A 22,460-nucleotide genomic window follows, 5' to 3' on the forward strand; every position below is an offset into this window, starting at 1 on the left:
TCGCGAATTGTGAGCTGGTGAAACATCTCTTTGATGTCACCACAAACTGCAACGGGAAATTGACGGAAGCTGCTAAGGACTGCCGGCAATGGAGTAAGTAGGTCGGGACCCTTCAAAAGTTTAGAGTTAAAGGAGACTCCATTTACCGTCGCGGCTGCGTCCCACACCAGTCTCACTTTATTGGGTTTTTTTGGATGAACGACGACTCCTAGCGGCAAGAACCACGTACGTTTACGATCCGCACCCTCCAATTCTGCCTGCGTTGCCATGTGGGCATAGCCTTTCTGCAAATAGTCACCAATTTGTTCTCGAACTCGTTCCTGCAACGAAGGTCTCCTTGCTAGCTTACGCTCCAAGGACTGCAGTCGACGAACTGCCATTGCGTAGCTGTCCGGAAATTCGGGATTATCCTCTTTCCACAAAAGTCCAACTTCGAACCCACGTTCTGTACGACGTGTAGTTTGTTGCAGTATATCTTTCGCACGACGTTCTTCGTTTGTCTCCAGCGGGTGGTTCAGCCCATTTGTGCCAGCATCCTCCAGCGCGAAGTAATCCCGAAGCTGATCGTTTATCAGGCGGTCATTGTCGACAGCTGCAGCAGCGTGAAACTGTACGACAGCTCGTGGCGAGGATCCTCCCGCCACTGATCCGTAGACACTCCATCCCAGACGGCATTTGGCTGCTATCGGGTCCTTGGCTCCACCTTCTCGAATCTTTAACGGAACAGCCAAGCGAAGATTGTCCAAACCAATAAGAAGCTTTGGTTGAACCGACTCGTAATCATTTAATGGAAGCCCCCGCAAGTGTGGGTAACGATTGCAGAGTTCGTTGTACTTCATCGTTTGGGAAGGCAAGACCAAACAACTAACTGTTCTGACTTCGCGCAGCTTATGCCGATTTGGGCTTCCTTCACCGGAAATGTCCAGCTTGACTCGTCGAGAATTTCGTTCTTGCCTTGTTATGTTACCCGTCCACTGCAGGGTAAGAGGTTCTATGGGTCCGGATATTCCTAAGCGATCAGCGACGGTCTCCTCCAAAAATGTCGTCGATGATCCCTCATCGATGAACGCAAAAACGATTTCCTTTCGTTCCCCAGCATACAGTTCTACTGGAAGCACTCGAAACATGGAGGAAAAGCCATTGTTCTGCGTAAGATGGTTAACGGGGACATTTAGGGAGGGTGGAACGGAGAAGGCATGCAGAAGTGTGTGGTGCTTCTGAAGACAACCTTCGATCCCACATCCTTGCCAAGACTTGCAAGGCCATTTGCCGTGGCCATTCAGGCATGTACAGCACAACCCTTTTTGGTAGACAATTTGCCAACGTTCATCGAGCTTCAATAACTTGAACTTTTGACAATCTGCTACACGATGGCCTTCTCGATCGCACGCTGCGCATGGCTTACCTGGTCTTCTATTGCTCATTGTTGAATTCATCGCGTCCATGGTTGAGACCGGCATAGATGAATGTGCATTGACACGTCGTTGATCATGCCTCAAGTTACGACTGGAGGTTGGTAACTCGAAAGTCACCTGGCTTGCTGCATCCACTAATCCAGTCATGAAATCACCAAACGTTGCGAGCGTTGCATATGGCTGCCTGTTTTTGTATATTGCCCAATCCATTTTTAGAGAACCGGGAAGCTTCTCCACCAATTCTTGCATCAGCACCGGATTCGCTAAATGCGTGTACTGCTTTGCTGCCTTCAGATGGTCCACAAGGTTTTGCACGACGAGTCCGAACTCAACCACCGTCTCGAGGCGGTCATGCCTCGGGGCTGGAACACGATGAACCTTTTCGATGAGTGTCCTTATGAGCAGTTCTGGCCTGCCATAGAGTGTGCGGAGGGTATTAATGACCTGTGGGACGCTCGCAGGTAGTAGTAATCGGCTTCGGACAGACTCGAGTGCATGCCCCTTTAAACTGCGCTGTAGCCGAATCAAATTTTCGGCATTGGTATATCCGCAGGCTGTCGTTGATTGTTCAAAACTGCAGATGAAAATCGGCCAATCTTCGGGGCTCCCAGAGAAGTTAGGCAGTTCTTTGCCCATCACCTGCCTAGCAGCTAATTGATTCGCACTAAGTGCCGCGGAGAATCCTACTGGCTCCGGGGCCCTGTATCCCGGCAACGGTTCCGGGACAGTCGTCTGCGCTGTAGGTTGTTGATTGGATTCTAATGGCGAATGGTTGTCGTTCGGTTGCAATAGATTGTCGACGAGGCGTGAGTGGGAATCCCGATTGAAGTTTCGACTTTCCTGGTTTCCGTTGCCATTACAGCTTTCCAGTAGGGCTTCTGGTCGAGAGTAAGGGTTTGGAAGTGTCTCGGATCGGTGGTACTCAGGTGCTTTGCTGGAGATTGGGCGATCTCCTGGTGGCAGAATAAAGGGAGTTTGCGACTGACGAGCCGGCGCGTGACGATGGCCTAATGCTGCTAATGAAGGATTCGATCTAATCATGACTGGGGCCTCTTCGGCACCAATTCTCAAAGAACCGAGCTCGTCTACAATTCGGTCGGGGGAACATTGTTGCAGCCAGAGGGCGACCTGCTGATCAGAATCGGGAACCGATCCGCCTCTACTGCTACATTCACTTAACTGCCGTGCGATTGTGTTTTTCTTCTCTAGCGACTCTTTCCTAATCGTTTGCTGCTTTTTGTGAAACTCCTTTTCTTCCTGCAGTTTGCGTTGCCGCAGCTTTGCTTCTTCCTCCAAAAGTGCCTTTCTTTCTTCCAATCGACGCTCTTCTTCCTCCATCTCTTTCTTCCTCATCGCTTCCTGTGCCTCTAATTCCTGCTCCTTCAGACATTGCTCTTCTTCGACCAACTTCATTTCGGCCTGCAGACGGGCAGCTCGAAGGCTCGAAGTCGAGCTATTCGCGCTTCGAGAAAATTTCGATGCCAGACGAGTCACTTTGTTCACCGGTTGGAGTCCAGATTTAGCTGTTGATGAGCGCAGGGATCTTCCTTCCGATGGTGGTGGTTTATGAACACGACCTTACGATGTACCGGAGATAGTGGCCTTGACTGTGCACTCCTTGCAAAGGTAGGATTGGTTAGTCACTGATTCGTCTACCCCTGCGCAGTTGAAATGCTCCCAGAGCTTACAGCCGCCGCAGGAGACCCACTTCTCGTCGTCGGAGTCTGGCCTAGTGCAGGACTTGCAACTGTATCCGGCGGGCTTCCGATGTTCCTCCATTCCGTGACCCCGTGTGATAAAATTCTTGAAGATTTTGTGGGGGTGGTGGTAGTGTCACCAAATCTCGACAGCAAACTCGTTGTTTAACGGTGTTAGCTTCAAGCTAGAACGATTTCATTTTATTCGAAGGAATTCTAAACGCTATACTTATTTGTACTTACAATTTTAGTGTACGACTATGGATTGTGTAGGAATCGTATCGGACGCTCCGCTTTAATTTAGTATTGACTAAAATTGGTAAGGTATGGATTAGGGTTATGTTAGTGTTTCTACAGATGTAACTAACTCACATATAGTATTCCACGGTGTTTAACAACAAGAAATACTTTTACAATTCAATGACAATTCAGTTTGAAATACACGGTAACTAATAAATTTGGAAATGAAAACGGTTTGTTTTTAATTAAATTTGCCGAGTCACAGCGACGTGCTAGATGCAGTAATGCTATTGTATTCACCAAAACTCAGACGATGATTCTGTCACTCGTACTTCAGCTGTTGACACAACGTTCCAACATGGCCTGTCGGAAAGCGATCTTCGTCGGTGACTACGCCGCTGAACCGAGGGGTGTTGTCGGCACATATTGGATGAACTACTAAAGACATCTTTAGAAAAATTCCCGAAGAAAGTTTGGGAGGGATTTCTAGAGGCCTCTTTGAAGGAATTTCTTTAAAATTTTGAATAAAACCTTGGAAGAATTCCTAAAGCGAGTCCTGGAAAAGTCCCAAGAGTAATCCTTGGTAGAATTCTGGGAGAAACTGTTAAATAAATTAAACAAGGAAAGCTTTATGCGATTGATGAAACCTTTGCAGTAGTTTCTTACAAGATCCTTGAAGGAATTCTGAAAGTTTTTTTTTCGGTAATTTTTGAAAATTGTTTTGGAGAAATATTTAAGAAATCCTTGGAAAAATTCCCGTAGGAATTCTAAAAGCGATTCCTGAAGAATTCCCTATGGATATCCTCTATGAAATCTTAATCTTGCATTAATCACTTAAAAGATGCTTCTAGGCATTCTTAAAGTATTCCTAAAGAAAGTAGCAAAACAGTCTTAGGAGGAATCCTTGGAGTAACATGAGATTTTTTTTTATTTAATAAGATAGGGCATCTGTTCCTTTACTATTTAAGCATATACCGTGATTTCGGGTGTAATTGATCAGTGGGGTGAAATTGATCGATGTGAGGGGCATTTTTAATTGTCAAAAATAACGCTCTAAACTTAGAACAATATGTTGGAAATGTCCATCATCTGGCTCAAGGGTTATTGAATGATAAGTTAACATGTTTCTTTAGCCAATTAGTCACATATTTCTGTATTAAATCCAATATTTTCCAATGCTGCGTGTTAGGCAAACTTCAAAGACACTTTCAAACTTTTGCTACCGCAGCAGTATCGCACTTGTAATGAATATCCGAATTAATGCTTCTAGCTTCCAAGCATTTGCTAAATCCGATTTCGGCATAAAAAATTCTATAAATATTCAAATTTATTTCGGAAGTACAGTAGTGTAATTACATATTTAGTATGAAAATAGCATACTTTCAGACGTTTTCTTGGGAATTATTGAACTTTGAACTTAAATAATTCAAAATTTAGTAAAGTAGTAAAAGTTTTGCAAAGCTTTTCGCATTCTGGGGTAGCTAATTTAGGTAGAAAAAATGTTTTCAGGACTTACAAAGGCATTTCACTGACTGATCAAATTCACCCCTAAAGTAAAATTCTTGATTTTTTATTTCAAATGACATTTATTGTGATAAAATGATTTGTAACAAAAGTTTCAACTTCGTTGACTGATGAAAACCGTGGTCGTACTTGTTTTAAAACTTTGAGTTCAACCATATCGTTGAATATTCAAACATTAGGCGCGAAAAACTGCGAAAAGTGATCAATTTCACCCGAAATCACGGTACGTTCCAATTTTCATCCGTCTCAAATCAAAGGAATGAAGCGCTTTTTGTCTTGTTTCTTTTTTTGTATTTTTGTTAGAAGTGAGCACGAATGATAACAAAAATTACGTTGATGATTAACCTGGGCTTGTTAGGGGAATATCTGTAAATAAAAAGAAAATCGGGTTAAGTACGGTTCCTTTGAATTCCACTAAGAATTTGCATCCTTTGAGGTCGAAATACGTATCTGTCAAAGGATGCAAATTCTTAGTGGAATTCAAAGGAACCGTACTTAACCCGATTTTCTTTTTATTTAAAAATTACGTAATCATCGGTTCCGTAATAGATTTGTTTTCGAATAGAATTCATTTGCGATTGTAGGATTATTAAGGGCACCCTACCAGGAATTCTCAGAGATTTTTTTAAACGATTTTTTCGGAGGAATTTCTAGCGGAATCATTAATAACCTGGTAAAAGAAGGTCTCGAAGAACTTTGAAAAATCACAATAGATTTTTTTTTAAATAGTGCCCAGAGAAATGTTAGCAAAAATTACTGTAGGAATCCTTGGAAAATATCCTTGAGTTGATGAATATTCAAGAATTCGTTGGAGGAATTCCAGAAGGATTTTTCGAAAGAATTTCTGCAAAACTCCTACGAAGTTCCTCTGAGAATTTTCTTAGAGGAACTTCTGTAGGAATCCTTGGATATTTAAAAAAAAAAATCCAACGGATTCATTGGGACTTGAAGAACCCTGCAGATTTTTATCGAAACAAGCGTTCTTTAAGGAATCATTGGAGGAATTTCTGAGGAAATCCTTGGAATCCTTGTGAGCATAACGTGATTTTATTGCGTTTCAATTCCTTTGTGTTCCCGGTTAAATTAACTAAACAGTTTTAGTTTCCGTGGGTAGAATGACAATTCAATCGATGAAATGACAGTTCACCCCGAACAAAAAAAAAATCCCCATACAAACTTTAAATATGGATTTTAAAAATAGTACCCGGGCACCAAAAATAATGAAATTTTGGATTTCGACTATTTCTTGGACGGAGATTCCGATTATGAAATAATCGGGATACCCCTACAGAACCCGATTCCGATTTTATTTTTTCGGAAGAATATGTGGTTCCAAAAAAATCTTTGGAGAATTTTTGAAAACATCCTCGGAGACAACACTGTAAGAACTCCTGAAGGAGTGCTTATAGACATACTGAATGACATTCTTGCATTAACGACTTGAAAGATTCTTGAAGACAAATTGTTCTTCATGAAAGATTTAAAAAAAAAACGGTAAAGCAATCTTTGAAGGAATTCCTTAAAGATTACTTGGTACAATTCCCAAATAATTTGGAAAAAAAATATCGACATAATTCTTAGAAAAAATCTTACGTTCATTGATGGATTTCATTGGTTTTTTTTTCATCGTTTTGTACAAAATACAACAGTGCGATCAGTAATTTTCATGGGGGCCCACGAACTTTGTTCCACAACGGGCCCCCAAATTCCTAGCTACGCCACTGTCCCGAGCAACTCGTTGAAGAATTTCCGAGAAATTTCCGGAGATGTTCTTGCAGAAGCCCCCCTAGGATTCTCTAGAATATCTAGCAGAAATTACCGACCAACTCCTGGATGAATTCTCCAGGATCCTCAGGAGGGATTTTTGTGATACTTTTGGACAAATTTCTGAGGAGTCTCTTAGAATTCCCGGGGAACTCCTTAAAGATCTTTCAAAGAATTCCCGTAGATTTTCTTGGAGAATTTCTCCACGAACTCAGAAATTCCTGGGAAACTCCTGGGTGGATTTCCGGGGAACTTCAAAAAAAAAAATCTTAGGAATAATGCCAGAATCCTACTGGGATGGTTCCAGAATTCTTCTGAAATAGTTATTAACTCCTCCGGGATAGTTCCAGAACTTGAGAAGATTAGTTGAGATAATCTTCGCAACAGTGAAAAAATGCAGAAAATTAAATTTATTATGTGGGTATTCCTGAAGGCTTCTTTTACCGGAAATGTCCTCTTCTCACACCTCAGAACTGATTTCATTCGGTTCAAAAGTGTTGAACTATCACCCACGCCGCCGGTCGGTCGGTTCACCGGGTGAAAGTCACTCCATTCACACCGTGAAGTGCGCGCTGGAAATTGAGTTTTGATAGCGGTTAAAAGCTTTTTACTGCCATCCTCTCTATAGCCTCACCTCTTCCCTTCCACAAGACCACATTCCTCGAGAGTGCCTTCAATTGATCCACTTCCACTGACTGGTACACGGTGGCATCTTCCCCGTCTTTCGGCTGATGCGATGGACCGCCGCGGCGGGCTCTCTCTCTGCTTTTAGCAGCGCTTCGCTCTGGCTGCGGTAACAGCTGAATGTAATTGTCAATTGATGGCCGTGGGTGGAGCAGGACCCCGTCACAAACGCAAAGTAAGCAATTTCTGACGGACGCCCGCGAGGTTTGAATCCTGCTGTGCACGATGTGGATCCAATTCGCGACGGCGACGATGCCGATGGGCCAACGCGAAGAAATTAATCAAATCAGTATCCCGCAGAACCGCCACCGCCGGTATGATCATCACCGTTGTAGTGGTGAAGCTTGTCGTTGTCGTCATTTTATAATGGGGATAGCAAAGTAAAATGTGTCTTTTACTGCAAGGCTTTGATTTATACTTCAATGACAGGCTTGCAGGTAATCTAATGGAGGAACGCGACATCCAAATGGAAGAATCCCGGGCTTGCCTGAAGGAAACACTTGAACAAATACGCAGTCCAATAATTTTGCTTGGGCACTTGAATGGACATCACATGGCTTGTGGAAGTCGTCACAACGACATCCGCGGGGCTGTGATCGCTGAATTATCTAGTTACTACGACCTTACATTCCTCAACGACGAATCTCTCACCTTTTCGCAGTGAGTTTCTGAAAGTCCCATCGAAATCTCTCTCGTTGTAGTCCAGGTAATAAGCCGTCTGCTCTGGGCCGTTGAATCATATCTCCACACTAATGATCACATTCCGATATCTCTTTCCTTTGGAGGGCAATCAATTCCGCGATCTAGTCCAAATCCCGGTCGCTGAATTCTTCATTGATTGAATGAGCGCAATGGAAAGTTTGAAATGTTAAAAAAATCTCTGGAAGGCCATCCAGACCTCCACGCATCATGTCGAGGAGCTAGGAGGAGGAAGCAAAGAGCTCGCACCGATGAGGGTAGAATGGAGCGAAATGAGGCCTACAGGGCGGATAAACCAACACGACCCCCGGGGGTGATGCCTACAGAGTAGGCATGACCAAAACGAAAGCATGTCAGTACTCCCAAAACACTCTCCCTAGATGCTGCAGAAGATCGTTGAAACTTTGTTGGAAACGTTGTAGGTCACGGTACAAGACCATGGGCCACCGTTCCCTACGGCCAAACAGGCCAAAGCGAGGTCGCTTCGGTACGGAACGGCGAGCTCATCGTAATAGCGAAGTCGCTTAAGTTGAACAAGTCTCCGGGTCCGGACGGTATCCCGACAATAGCCATCAAAACGGCCATCGAGGCTAGTCCTGACATACCGTCTACCCCCGTTGGTTTGAACGACACCTCATTCAAACCAACGGGGTTCATTTTTAGTTTGAACTTTTAGCAACCCTGTCGGCGACGGAAAAACACACGGCTGGCAGCCTTATTTGATGTTTTGTTTTGATTCTGCGTTCCGTTTCACCCCGTTCCATTAGTAGAATGACGTTTTACCCTTTTTTAATTTGAACGATGTGCAGATTAGAGGGGGTCAAATTAAAAAGTGTTCAGATTAGATGAGGTCAAACCAACGGGGGTAGACGGTATTCACAATGACTATGCATGTAGAATGTAGATGTGCTTAATCAGAGGCGATTTCCAGAGAGGTGGAAAAGGCAGGGATTGGTACTACTACCCAAACACGGAAAGCCACCTGGCGACCCGTCAGCATATAGACGTATCTGCCTTCTGGGCACCGCTGGGAAACTGTTAGGCAGAATCATTCTGTCGAGGCTGGTGGCCTATATCAAGCTACCAGATGACTCTGGGCTCTCGGATAATCGGAAGAATAGATCGACGGTGGACATTACACAACTGCAAGTCTGAATAGCAGGCTGTGGTCGCTACAGGTGGGTGAACGATCAACTCTAAACGATCGCCGAAGTAATTGCAGGTCATGATCGACGATCAGCTGAAATTCGGAAGCCCGTGGAATATGCCTGAAATAGTCTCGAGTAAGCGTCGCTCAAGCCCGCGTCCAAGGGAGGAATTTTAGGGCTTAAACCCTTCCCATTACCGAGGGTAATATATGTACTTGCCGCCTTTTCTGTGCACGAGCCTTGCGCCGCCGCATGGTCGAGGGCGCTAGTGGTTAGCCGAAACGTGAAGCGACTCGAGAGTTCCCACAGGCTGATGTGCCTTAGGGTGGTAGCACATATTTCACGGTCTCGAAGGACGTGGTATGCGTGCTAGCAGACATGATGCCAATAGCACAAGAGGTGGCAGAAGACGACGAGTGCTCCGAGCGACACGGCATAAGAGGCGCGAGACGGATCGCCAGAACATCGTCTATGTTGGAGTGGCAGAGGAATTGGAACTCCTCCAGCAAGAGTAGATGGACACACAGACTCATACCGAGAGTTTTAAATGGACGAGCAAGCAGGCCCCTTGCCGGTGTGAGCTTTCAGTTGATAAATACTATTTCTGTCAGGCCATGAGTTGGTCCCTTTCCCCATTCGGGAGCTTGAGTCCAACGAGTAGTCTTAGTCTATAGAACTATCCGGGACCCAATTTTCCATGTACGGTCACCTCTTCGCGAAGTCATCCCTAACGGACGTACTACGAAGGTAAGGAAGAGAGAAAGTGAGGTTTTAGTGGGTCGACCCACACATAACCCGAGGACCTACCTCTTGGGTATATGATCAGCAGTTGCTACCTATTCTATCAAAAAGGGGGCCTTCTAGTAGTCGCTGATGATGTAATTCGGGTACGTGGAACGGAATCGACGGAACGAATGGTTCGACGTAGATTGCAGATCGAGTTTGGAGGAGAAGAACGCAGCGCGAGCGGTAATGCTGCAGCAAGGGACCCGACAGAACGTGGAACGTTACAAACAGAAGCGGAAACAGCAGACCCGCCTCTTTCGGGAGAAAAAGCACCGCCTGGAAGAAGCGGAGTGCGAATAAATAGAACTGCTGTGCCGTTTTCAAGAAATACGAAAGTTCTATCAGAAGCTCGACGCATCCCGCAACAGCTTCGTGCCGCGAGCCGAAATATGCAGGGATAAAGACGGAGGCCTTTTGACGGACCGACGTGAGGTGATCGAAAGGTGGAAGCAGCTGGGTGGCGTGGAGAACATAGGCACGGGAGACCACGGCAACGGAGGAAACGACGACACCAGTGCAGCAGAGGACAGAAATGAGCCTACTCCCTCGCTGAGGGAAGTTAAGGATGCCATTCACCAGCTCACCAACTAACCAACCAACAAAGCAGCTGGTAAGGATGGTATCGCAGCTGAACTCATCAAGATGGGCCCAGAAAAGTTGGCCCACCTGTCTGCATCGGCTGATAGTCAGGATCTGGGAAACCGAACAGCTAACGGAGGAGTGGAAGGAAGGGGTAATCCGCCCTATTCACAAGAAAGGCGACCATTTGGAATGTGAGAACTTCAGGGCGATTACTATTTTGAATGCTGCCTACAAAGTGCTATCCCAGATCATCTTCCGTCGTCTGTCACCTACAACGAATAAGTTCGCGATCAAGCCGGCTTCATCGACGGCCGGTCGACAACGGACCAGATCTTCACCGTACGGCAAATCCTCCAGAAATGCCGTGAATACCAGGTCCCAACGCATCACCTGTTCATCGACTTCAAAGCGGCGTACGACAGTATCGACCGCGCAGAGCTATGGAGAATCATGGACGAAAACGGCTTTCCTGGGAAGCTGACTAGACTGATTAAAGCAACGATGGACGGTGTGCAAAACTGCGTAAGGGTTTTGGGTGAACTATCCAGTTCATTCGAATCTCGCCGGGGACTGTGACAAGGTGATGGACTCTCATGCCTACTATTCAACATCGCTCTGGAAGGTGTGATGCGGCGAGCCAGGCTCAACAGCCGGGGAACGATTTTCACAAAATCCGGTCAATTTGTGTACTTTGCGGACGACATGGAACTTATTGCCAGAACATATGGAACGGTGGTAGAGCTGTACACCCGCCTGAAACGCGAAGCAGCAAAGGTCGGATTGGTAATGAATGCCTCAAAAACAAAGCACATGCTGGTAGGTGGAACCGAAAACGACCGGATCCGTCTGGGTAGTAATGTTACGATTGACGGGGATACTTTCGAGGTGGTAGAGGAATTCGTCTACCTCGGATCCTTACTGACGGCTGACAACAACGTGAGCCGTAAAATTCGGAGGCGCATCATCAGCGGAAGTTGGGCTTACTACAGGTTCCAGGAGAAACTACGGTCGAAAAAGATTCACCCACGCACCAAATGCACTATGTACAAAAAGCCAATAAGACCAGTGGTCGTCTACGGACACGAGACATAAACCCTGCTCGAGAAGAACCTGCAATCACTCGGAGTTTTCGAGCGACGCGTGCTAAGGACGATCTTCGGCGGTGTGTAGGAGAACGCTGTATGGCGGAGAAGGATGAACCACGAGCTCGCTGCACTTTACGGCGAACCCAGCATCCAGAAGGTGGCCAAAGCCGGAAGGATACGGTGGACAGGGCATGTTGCAAGAATGCCGGACAACAACCCTGCGATGCTGGTGTTTGCTTTCAATCCGGTTGGCACATGAAGACGTGGAGCGGAGAGAGCACGATGGGCGGACCAGGTGGAGCGTGACCTGGAGAGCATTGGGCGCGACCGAGGATGGAGAGCGGCAGCTGTCTTGTCTTAAGGCGAAACTGGAAGCATTTCCTCATTTTTTTGCTGTTTGATTTTTTATTAAATAACGAAGCAATATTTTCAAAATAGGTTTTCGTACACATCTAGAGTATGGATCAAGGTATCTTCTAATTTTTCTTGTGGTGGAAAATGTTTTCCATTTTTGCAGGAACCATTTTTTTCGTGAAATTTTGATCACAAATGGTTTCTGCAAAAACGAAAAACATTTTCCACCTCAAAAAAATTCAGAAGATATCTTGATCCATACTCTAGATGTGTACGAAAACCGATTTTGAAAATATTGCTTCGTTATTTAATAAAAAATCGAAAACCAAAAAGTGGGGAAATGCTTCCAGTTTCGCCTTAAATGTGATGTTGAACAAATACATATGTGACTAGTGTTGTTTCAAAATGTAGTTTCTCCTTCTTCAAACAAGGGCTTTTCTTCTAAGCTATGCTATTATAGTGATAGTGAAATTATAGTTGCCAACATCAGATATTTCCTTTCTTTTGAAAGTAGGCTATTTTTTCAAGAAGTATTATCATAATGTGTAGCTGATCAATTCAGCATACCATGGACTTGAAATGATCTTGAGAACGCCTTTTTTTAAACTGACGGCGTCGAATTATCATTTCAGCTTTTTGTGATTTCAGCCTTTCGAGTTTCAGCCTTTTGTTCTTTCAGCCTTTTATATTATAGCCTTTTGTTTTTCAGCCTTTTGTACGTAACCCCTATTAAGACCCACTTTAATATATCATTATTTCATCAAAGCGACGCGTTTTGTACCTTTCCCCGTTACATTATCGCGCGATACAATAATGGATGGAAGCTCATCATCACTTGCGGCCCCTCCCAGCGAATAGAAGAAATTCGACTTCTATCGCCAGCCATCCAGTCCCCATCGCCATCAACAACGCCGAATACACAAGACGCGACCCGTCTCGGAAATGGAAAATTCACTTTATCCGTCTGAAAAATCCGCGAAACTCTTCACGCGTGCCTCACCACTCGCGCCAGCCAGTAGTAGATATCCTATTGGAAGTTATTGTTTATGAATAAATTATCCATTTTATATTCGAAAAGTTCCGACTTTGAACCATCATCAGGAGAGTTGGCTTTGGCTCCAGTGGTCTGCTGGGGAAGCAGTAGGTGGCGAGTTTTAATAGGAGTTTGTTGACATTTCCTGGTTTGTTAGGTTTTGTTCTTTTTCCGCTCGAAAGGAAGAGTAACTTGTTTTAAATAGTTATTTTTGCCTTTCTCGTACACCGAAGTGTACTAAAATGATATATGTTCACTCAAAAAACAAATTTTCGGTAGAATGCATGGAGGGTCAAGTCACATATACCAATCAACTCAGTTCGACGAATTGAGATGATGTCTGTATGTGTGTATGTATGTCTGTGCGCAAAAGAAATTTACTCATTTTTAAGGCACTTCCCATTGGCCGATTTTTCGGATTATAGTTCGAATCGAACCAGAATTTTACCGCATTCTTGGCTAATAAAAATGGTTTGGGTCGGTCGAGGCGTTCCGGAGTTATGGCCATTTCAGTAATCCGGACCAGCACCGGTGGAACTGGCCGTATATAAAACTGAACCAAGTCCCATCAAACTGCGGCAATTTTTGTAACCTTCAGCATGGTTGACGAATTTTATGCGAAACAGAACACTGGAGACCAGAAATTCCACGATTTCGGCCCAAAATCAAAGATGGAGGCTTAACATTCACGATGGCGGCTCCAAATTCAGGATGGTGGCTGTTCAATACAGTTTTAGGCTCTAAAACCCATACAATAAAGGGTATATTTGGTATGGTGAAGATATCCGGAGTCCAAAAATGGCGACCAGAATAACCAAAATGGTGGTTCAATATTCAAGATGGCGGCTGTTTAATGGAGTTTAGGCTGTTAAACCATGCAATATGTGTATATCTGGTATTGGAAAGAAATCTGGAGTCCAAAAATGATGATTAAAATGTCAAAGATGGTGATCAAAAATTAGATGGCTTCTCAAAATTCAACATGGAGGCATAAACTTCAAGACGGCAACTGTTTAATGAAGGTTTAGGCTCTAAAACCGTTCTATATGGGTATATTCGGTACGAAGAAGACAACCGGAGGGTCTCCAGTTAGCCTAGTGGTTAAGGCTATGGATCGCCAATCCGGAGACGGCGGGTTCGATTCCCGTTCCGGTCAGGACAATTTTCTCGACTCCCTGGGCATAGTGTATCATTGTCCTTGCCTCACAATATACAAATTCGTACAATGGCAGGCAAAGAAAGCCCTTCAATCAATAACTGTGGAAGTGCTCAAAGAACACTAAGTTGAAGCGAGGCAGGACAAGTCCGATTGGGGACGTAGAGCCATGAAGAAGAAGAAGAAGAAGACAATCGGAGTTCAAAAACAGCGACCAGAATATCCAAGAAGGTGTCTCAAAATTCAAAATGGCGGTTCAAAATAGAGTTTTGGGCTCTAAAACCATTCAATATGGATGTATCTGGTATGGGGAAGAAGTCTGGACTAGAGTCCAAAAATAACGACCAGAATGTCCAAGCTGCCGGACTTAAATTCAGAATGGCAGTTCAAAATTCATGATTGCAACTGTTTTTCAAGAGTTCAAGGCTCAAAAATCAAAAGCCAGATAAACGATATGATCTCTGATGCCATGAAATATATTTCTGTCAAACGTATGAAAGTGCGATATTCATCAACATGTCACTTGAGTTGAACACAACTTTGTGTTTTCGAAGGCACGAGAAGGCGCCATCACCGCTAGGTGGATAAATTATAGTTTTTTGTAGATAAGAAGTTGATTTGAGCCATGGGTGTCGAAAAACGCCAACCTTAATATAAGCGGCAGGGTTTTATCTATTTCCCGTCTAATTAAGCATCGTCCAATAATGATCGAGTTTATTATTACACCTCTCCTTATTACTAATTAACGAATAATGTTCCTTATCATGCTAAAAATTTACGAAAGTATTTACTTTAATTTCCTTAAAATAGTAAGATTGAACGATTGTCCAACAAATAATGCTTCCGGCTAGTCCATGTCTATTTCAGGCATTACCTGAATTCAATTCTCGGCACACCTTCTGCGTGACACTGTGGCACCTAGAATGGCACAAATTTCCCAAGTGTAGGAGAATGTGCTTCTTAAGCCGACCTACATATACCGTAGGTGTTTATTAGAAAAGTCGATCGAATTCTTAAAAATCTAAATCAAATAATGTGTTCAAAGTACTTTTTTAAACATAAAGTTGGCTGAATGTAGCATTCGAATAAGGATCAAAATATTTTAATTAATATTTTTGCCCATCAGATCATAATACTCCAACACAGTGCAACGAAGAAATCTTTCTCTGTGGTTGTAAGATACGATACATGTTCCGTATGAAGATAATTCATGCACACATTTGTTTTAATCTTTCCTGGACGAAGACAACCTTGTTGTTTACAATATATCGACAGGAAAAAAATGATTTATTTAATTAATTGAACAGCTTTTGCTACACTCTGCAGCAGTAAAATCCAACTGTGGAATGCCACAGATCTTGTGTGGTGTGTGCATTGAAGGTTGCTTTAACCCTTGAGTGATTACGTGCTTTGGTGTGAAGTTGTAAATGGACTGAAATTGAACCTTGAAATCACGCGCAATTAATCGATTACCCGTGCTATTGGGGTTATGGTTATTGATAGACTTCGACGTTTTGCTTCCATCTGATGGCAAAGGTTAATTGGAATATCTGTAATTATTGGGCGGTTGATATGACGGGAACTTGGGCAAATGACGAAGTAAATTTCTTCCCTGATATTCAATTAACAGAACTAACTAATATTCAGTTGTCATCATAGTCTCAGTACTCTCACCCATCTTGATACCTCAAGGTATCATCTCATTAAAAATACTAGTTTTCTTTGCCGTAAGGAAAAGATCGTTTAAGATCGTTAACAAACAAAAATCGTTAACAAACAAAGACAAACGCTGCTCTTTGATTTCCCGCCGAATATCAGTTTCAAACACGACAAGAAAATATGGAATTTTATAGATACGTACAGTTTATTGAATCTTGTAAAATTTTTTGTTAAGATTCGAATGAATTTGGCCTTAACATTCAACGAGAAGTTCACTATCAGAATGATTTATTCAATTAATTTTATTGTATTGAATGAACACAAAAAAATCTTAAAGTCATGTACAGAACCATAAAGCATACCAAAAAAGCACGCTTCAAAAATTTCCGTTTTCATTCAAGAGTTTAGGCAAAAGTTGTCGTCCCTGTCGAAAAGTTATTCCCCAAATGGGGTATCTTCACAAGGATGTGGTAATGCACAAAACATGATGCAACGATGCAACCAGTTTCCCATACATCAACGCAAAGACACGAGCCTGCTGTCCCTCTTGTTGTGTGTTGTGCAGTGTGTTTCTTGCCTGCGTATCACATTTATGTAGAACACACTGCCGCAGTCGTGCATGACCGGAGATAAACTTTTTTTTTTCGGCAAGCAATGCCCCATTCTCTAGGACACGGAGAGCAGAGATGTGCAGCAGTGCAGTGCACCCACATGCCAGGCGAAAGTTAGTCATACGAGGACACACATCCCTTCTTAGAAACATTTTTGAAAGATGTTCAACGAAGGAATGCAAGTCATAAATTTAAGATTCTAGCCGGGCGTTTCGTTGTGACTTGGAAGAAAAATAAAATAACTCGAAACTGCAACAAACCCTTCACCACCACCAGTAGGACCACCACAATGCAATGCCATGCAGATAGCGCCGGAAAGTCACATGTCTTGTTGCGGTAACATTCAACTTTTTGTGTCAACGACGTCGCTTCCACGAGGAAATATATAGGACAATAAACGGTCATGTGTGAAGCTATCATGCGGGGGTTTTCTTAGTTTTGAGGTAATGTTCGCTGGCAGGCCATAAAGACATGTTAAAAGCGCGTGGGCTCGATTTTGAAGTTCAGGACTTTCAATAAGTAAAAACTTCTAGACTTTATTGATTGCCTTACTTTATGCCAACAATAGTAGTCTTTTCAGTTAATGACTGAAGAAGTGCTCGCTCATACAGGGTGTTTGTTTCCGGAGTGCAGATATTTTTAAGGTGAATAGGTCTCCATGAGTTATGAAAAAGTGCCCAAGGAACATGGGGTCGGAAATCACTGCTAAGTGAGTTAATCACATTTTAAGTTTTTTAATTTAGCTCATCTTTGAAACCCTCTATCTACTAAACTATCAGTCGTACCATCAATGTCAACGTTCGAATTGAAAGCTAATGACTTCTACTATCTTAGCCTCTTGGACGTGAACTTTGTAAAATTAGTCTAAAAGGCTTAAATTTTCAAAACATTGCAAAACATGTCGAAAAAAACAGCTCTTTTTCAGATATTTTTGATGATTTTAATATGAAAACAAAACTTCTGTTAAAAAAGTTCTTCTACAAAACACGCACGAACTTGTTCTCTAAAAATGTTTCTTTGACATCAAAACTCTATCTTTTGTAGATTAGCTAGAAAATGATTTTGAAAATATCGCTCCAAATTGCATCAACACCATGCCAAAATAATGGTCATCACCCCATCCGTTCGTGCGTTCGTGTGATGTTGCTCTACGGTATGAGGACGACGGCAGCTGCTGGTGCTGCCGTCGCGAACAGAGAACGAGTTCGCTCTTTGTCGCGTTGTATCCCCGCCTGTGGCAGATTTCGAGGCGGAGTGTGGCTTCTGTGCCATATTTAGTTTGACGCGCACTATACACTTGTTTTGGACGGAGCGAAAGCGCTGACAAAAGTGTATTTACAAGAGCATCCCTTTAAATCCTTCGCACTCGTAGCTCTGCTGCGGTGCTGTTCAGATGGGGAGGTCTATGCGTGCGGGAATTTAGAGCATGCACTAGAGAATGCACTTATTAAATGCATTTTCAAATGTACTAAATGTATTATGTGTAGCGTTATTCTTCTTCTTATTACTGGTATAACATCCCCAATGGAACAGAGCCTGTTTCTCAGCTCAGCTGATAAACATGCAGCAAAAATTTGCGGGATTTCAAGGTTAATAATGCTCTGAGAGAGAGGAGACAGCTCACTGACAGCCACGATGTTAACATTTCTTCTTCTTGCTTCTTTTTACAATTTTGTGCGCCGCACAATGGTTTGAAAATATATGGTTGGTCAAAAATGATTTGCATATTGAGTACGCTGCGACAAAGCATGAAAAATAAATGGATTCTTTGCGCTGATTGAGGGAAACTGACCATCATTATTTTAGCATATGCGATCACAACAAACGGAGCCAAATTTTAATAAAATCTTTTGGATATTTGGCCACTATGCACCACCAATGTGCAATTTTAGCTCGGTTTTCGGTGACAGTTTGTGACAGGTCCTCCTTGACATTAGGTAGCACGCAATCGAAGCCAGCTGTCCTCTCTCTCAGATAATGCTCATAAGAAATCTGGGAAATAAATTAAACATTTTAGAAGAAGTTGTTGGTTTTTAGAGAACGTTGGGGATTTTTAGGAAATATTGAGGATGTTAAAGGAAACTTAGGAATCATGAGGGTCTTCATGGGAAATGACGCCTTTGTGAAGTCTAAGCATTAAGTTGGACATTTTAGGAGAAGTCTGGGATTTTTAGGGAACAATGGAGATTTTTAGGAGGTATTGAGGATGTTAAAGGAAACTTAGGGATCATGAGGGTCTTCATGGAAATGATGCTTTTGTGAAGTCTAAGCATTAAGTTGGACATTTTAGGAGAAGTTGGGGATTTTTAGGGAACATTGGGGATTTTTAGGAGATATTGAGGATGTTAAAGGAAACTTAGGGATCATGAGGGTCTTCATGGAAATGATGCTTTTGTGAAGTCTAAGCATTAAGTTGGACATTTTAGGAGAAGTTGGGGATTTTTAGGGAACATTGGGGATTTTTAGGAGATATTGAGGATGTTAAAGGAAACTTAGGGATCATGAGGGTCTTCATGGAAATGATGCTTTTGTGAAGTCTAAGCATTAAGTTGGACATTTTAGGAGAAGTTGGGGATTTTTAGGGAACATTGGGGATTTTTAGGAGATATTGAGGATGTTAAAGGAAACTTAGGGATCATGAGGGTCTTCATGGAAATGATGCTTTTGTGAAGTCTAAGCATTAAGTTGGACATTTTAGGAGAAGTCGGGGATTTTTAGGGAACATTGGTGATTTTTAGGGAACAATGGGCATTTTTAGGAGATATTGAGGATGTTAAAGGAAACATGGGAATCATGAGGGTCTTCATGGGAAATGACGCCTTTGTGAAGTCTAAGCATTAAGTTGGACATTTTAGGAGAAGTCTGGGATTTTTAGGGAACAATGGAGATTTTTAGGGAACAATGGGCATTTTTAGGAGATATTGAGGATGTTAAAGGAAACATGGGAATCATGAGGGTCTTCATGGGAAATGACGCCTTTGTGAAGTCTAAGCATTAAGTTGGACATTTTAGGAGAAGTCTGGGATGTTTAGGGAACAATGGAGATTTTTAGGAGGTATTGAGGATGTTAAAGGAAACTTAGGGATCATGAGGGTCTTCATGGAAATGATGCTTTTGTGAAGTCTAAGCATTAAGTTGGACATTTTAGGAGAAGTTGGGGATTTTTAGGGAACATTGGGGATTTTTAGGAGATATTGAGGATGTTAAAGGAAAGTTAGGGATCATGAGGGTCTTCATGGAAATGATGCTTTTGTGAAGTCTAAGCATTAAGTTGGACATTTTAGGAGAAGTCGGGGATTTTTAGGGAACATTGGTGATTTTTAGGGAACAATGGGCATTTTTAGGAGATATTGAGGATGTTAAAGGAAACATGGGAATCATGATGGTCTTCATGGGAAATGACGCCTTTGTGAAGTCTAAGCATTAAGTTGGACATTTTAGGAGAAGTCTGGGATTTTTAGGGAACAATGGAGATTTTTAGGAGGTATTGAGGATGTTAAAGGAAACTTAGGAATCAAGAGGATCTTCATGGGAAATGACGCCTTCGTAAAGTCTAAGCATTAAGTTGGACATTTTAGGAGAAGTTGGGGATTTTTAGGGAACATTGGGGATTTTTAGGAGATATTGAGGATGTCAAAGGAAACTTAGGGATCATGAGGGTCTTCATGGGAAATGACGCCTTTGTGAAGTCTAAGCATTAAGTTGGACATTTTAGGAGAAGTCGGGGATTTATAGGGAACATTGGTGATTTTTAGGGAACATTGGGGATTTTTAGGAGATATTGAGGATGTTAAAGGAAACATGGGAATCATGAGGGTCTTCATGGGAAATGACGCCTTTGTGCAGTCTAAGCATTAAGTAGGACATTTTAGGAGAAGTTGGGGATTTTTAGGGAACATTGGGGATTTTAGGAGATATTGAGGATGTTAAAGGAAACATGGGAATCATGAGGGTCTTCATGGGAAATGATGCTTTTGTGAAGTCTAAGCATTAAGTTGGACATTTTAGGAGAAGTCGGGGATCTTTAGGGAACATTGGGGATTTTTAGGGAACAATGGAGATTTTTAGGAGATATTGAGGATGTTAAAGGAAACATGGGAATCATGAGGGTCTTCATGGGAAATGATGCTTTTGTGAAGTCTAAGCATTAAGTTGGACATTTTAAGAGAAGTCAAGGATTTTTAGGGAACATTGGGGATTTTTAGGAGATATTGAGGATGTTAAAGGAAACATGGGAATCATGAGGGTCTTCATGGGAAATGATGCTTTTGTGAAGTCTAAGCATTAAGTTGGACATTTTAAGAGAAGTCGGGGATTTTTAGGGAACATTGGGGATTTTTAGGAGATATTGAGTATGTTAAAGGAAACATGGGAATCATGAGGGTCTTCATGGGAAATGATGCTTTTGTGAAGTCTAAGCATTAATTTGGACATTTTAGGAGAAGTCGGGGATTTTTAGGGAACATTGGGGATTTTTAGGAGATATTGAGGATGTTAAAGGAAACATGGGAATCATGAGGGTCTTCATGGGAAATGATGCTTTTGTGAAGTCTAAGCATTAAGTTGGACATTTTAAGAGAAGTCAAGGATTTTTAGGGAACATTGGGGATTTTTAGGAGATATTGAGGATGTTAAAGGAAACATGGGAATCATGAGGGTCTTCATGGGAAATGATGCTTTTGTGAAGTCTAAGCATTAAGTTGGACATTTTAAGAGAAGTCGGGGATTTTTAGGGAACATTGGGGATTTTTAGGAGATATTGAGTATGTTAAAGGAAACATGGGAATCATGAGGGTCTTCATGGGAAATGATGCTTTTGTGAAGTCTAAGCATTAAGTTGGACATTTTAGGAGAAGTCGGGGATTTTTAGGGAACATTGGGGATTTTTAGGAGATATTGAGGATGTTAAAGGAAACATGGGAATCATGAGGGTCTTCATGGGAAATGACGCCTTTGTGAAGTCTAAGCATTAAGTTGGACATTTTAGGAGAAGTTGGGGATTTTTAGGGAACATTGGGGATTTTTAGCAGATATTGAGGATGTTAAAGGAAACATGGGAATCATGAGGGTCTTCATGGGAAATGATGCTTTTGTGAAGTCTAAGCATTAAGTTGGACATTTTAAGAGAAGTCGGGGATTTTTAGCGAACATTGGGGATTTTTGGGAGATATTGAGTATGTTAAAGGAAACTTGGGAATCATGAGGGTCTTCATGGGAAATGATGCTTTTGTGAAGTCTAAGCATTGAGTTGGACATTTTAGGAGAAGTTGGGGATTTTTAGGAAACATTGGAGATTTTTAGGAGATATTGAGGATGTTAAAGGAAACATGGGAATCATGAGGGTCTTCATGGGAAATGATGCTTTTGTGAAGTCTAAGTATTAATTTGGACATTTTAGGAGAAGTTGGGGATTTTTAGGGAACATTGGGGATTTTTAGGAGATATTGAGGATGTTAAAGGAAACATGGGAATCATGAGGGTCTTCATGGGAAATGATGCTTTTGTGAAGTCTAAGCATTAAGTTGGACATTTTAGGAGAAGTCGGGGATTTTTAGGGAACATTGGGGATTTTTAGGAGATATTGAGGATCTTAAAGGAAACTTAGGAATCATGAGGGTCTTCATGGGAAATGACGCCTTTGTGAAGTCTAAGCATTGAGTTGGACATTTTAGGAGAAGTTGGGGATTTTTAGGGAGCATTGGGGATTTTTAGGAGATATTGAGTATGTTAAAGGAAACATGGGAATCATGAGGGTCTTCATGGGAAATGATGCTTTTGTGAAGTCTAAGCATTAATTTGGACATTTTAGGAGAAGTCGGGGATTTTTAGGGAGCATTGGGGATTTTTAGGAGATATTGAGTATGTTAAAGGAAACATGGGAATCATGAGGGTCTTCATGGGAAATGATGCTTTTGTGAAGTCAAAGCATTAAGTTGGACATTTTAGGAGAAGTCGGGGATTTTTAGGGAACATTGGGGATTTTTAGGAGATATTGAGTATGTTAAAGGAAACATGGGAATCAT

The 22,460-nt window shown here is 42.4% G+C and overlaps 1 protein-coding gene across 1 annotated transcript in view; it reads left to right on the forward strand.

Annotated features, from left to right (window-relative positions):
• Window positions 1-3,710: 3,710 nt before the first annotated feature.
• The window catches only part of LOC109410900 (uncharacterized), a 325,034-nt gene continuing 306,284 nt past the window's right edge, over window positions 3,711-22,460 (forward strand). Inside the window, exon 1 of the mRNA XM_062857398.1 lies at window positions 3,711-3,762. Coding sequence (XP_062713382.1) covers window positions 3,711-3,762 — 52 coding nt within the window. The remainder of the gene's footprint in view (window positions 3,763-22,460) is intronic.

This window comes from Aedes albopictus, chromosome 3 (assembly GCF_035046485.1).
Source record: "Aedes albopictus strain Foshan chromosome 3, AalbF5, whole genome shotgun sequence".
Classification (NCBI taxonomy): Eukaryota; Metazoa; Arthropoda; class Insecta; order Diptera; family Culicidae; genus Aedes; species Aedes albopictus.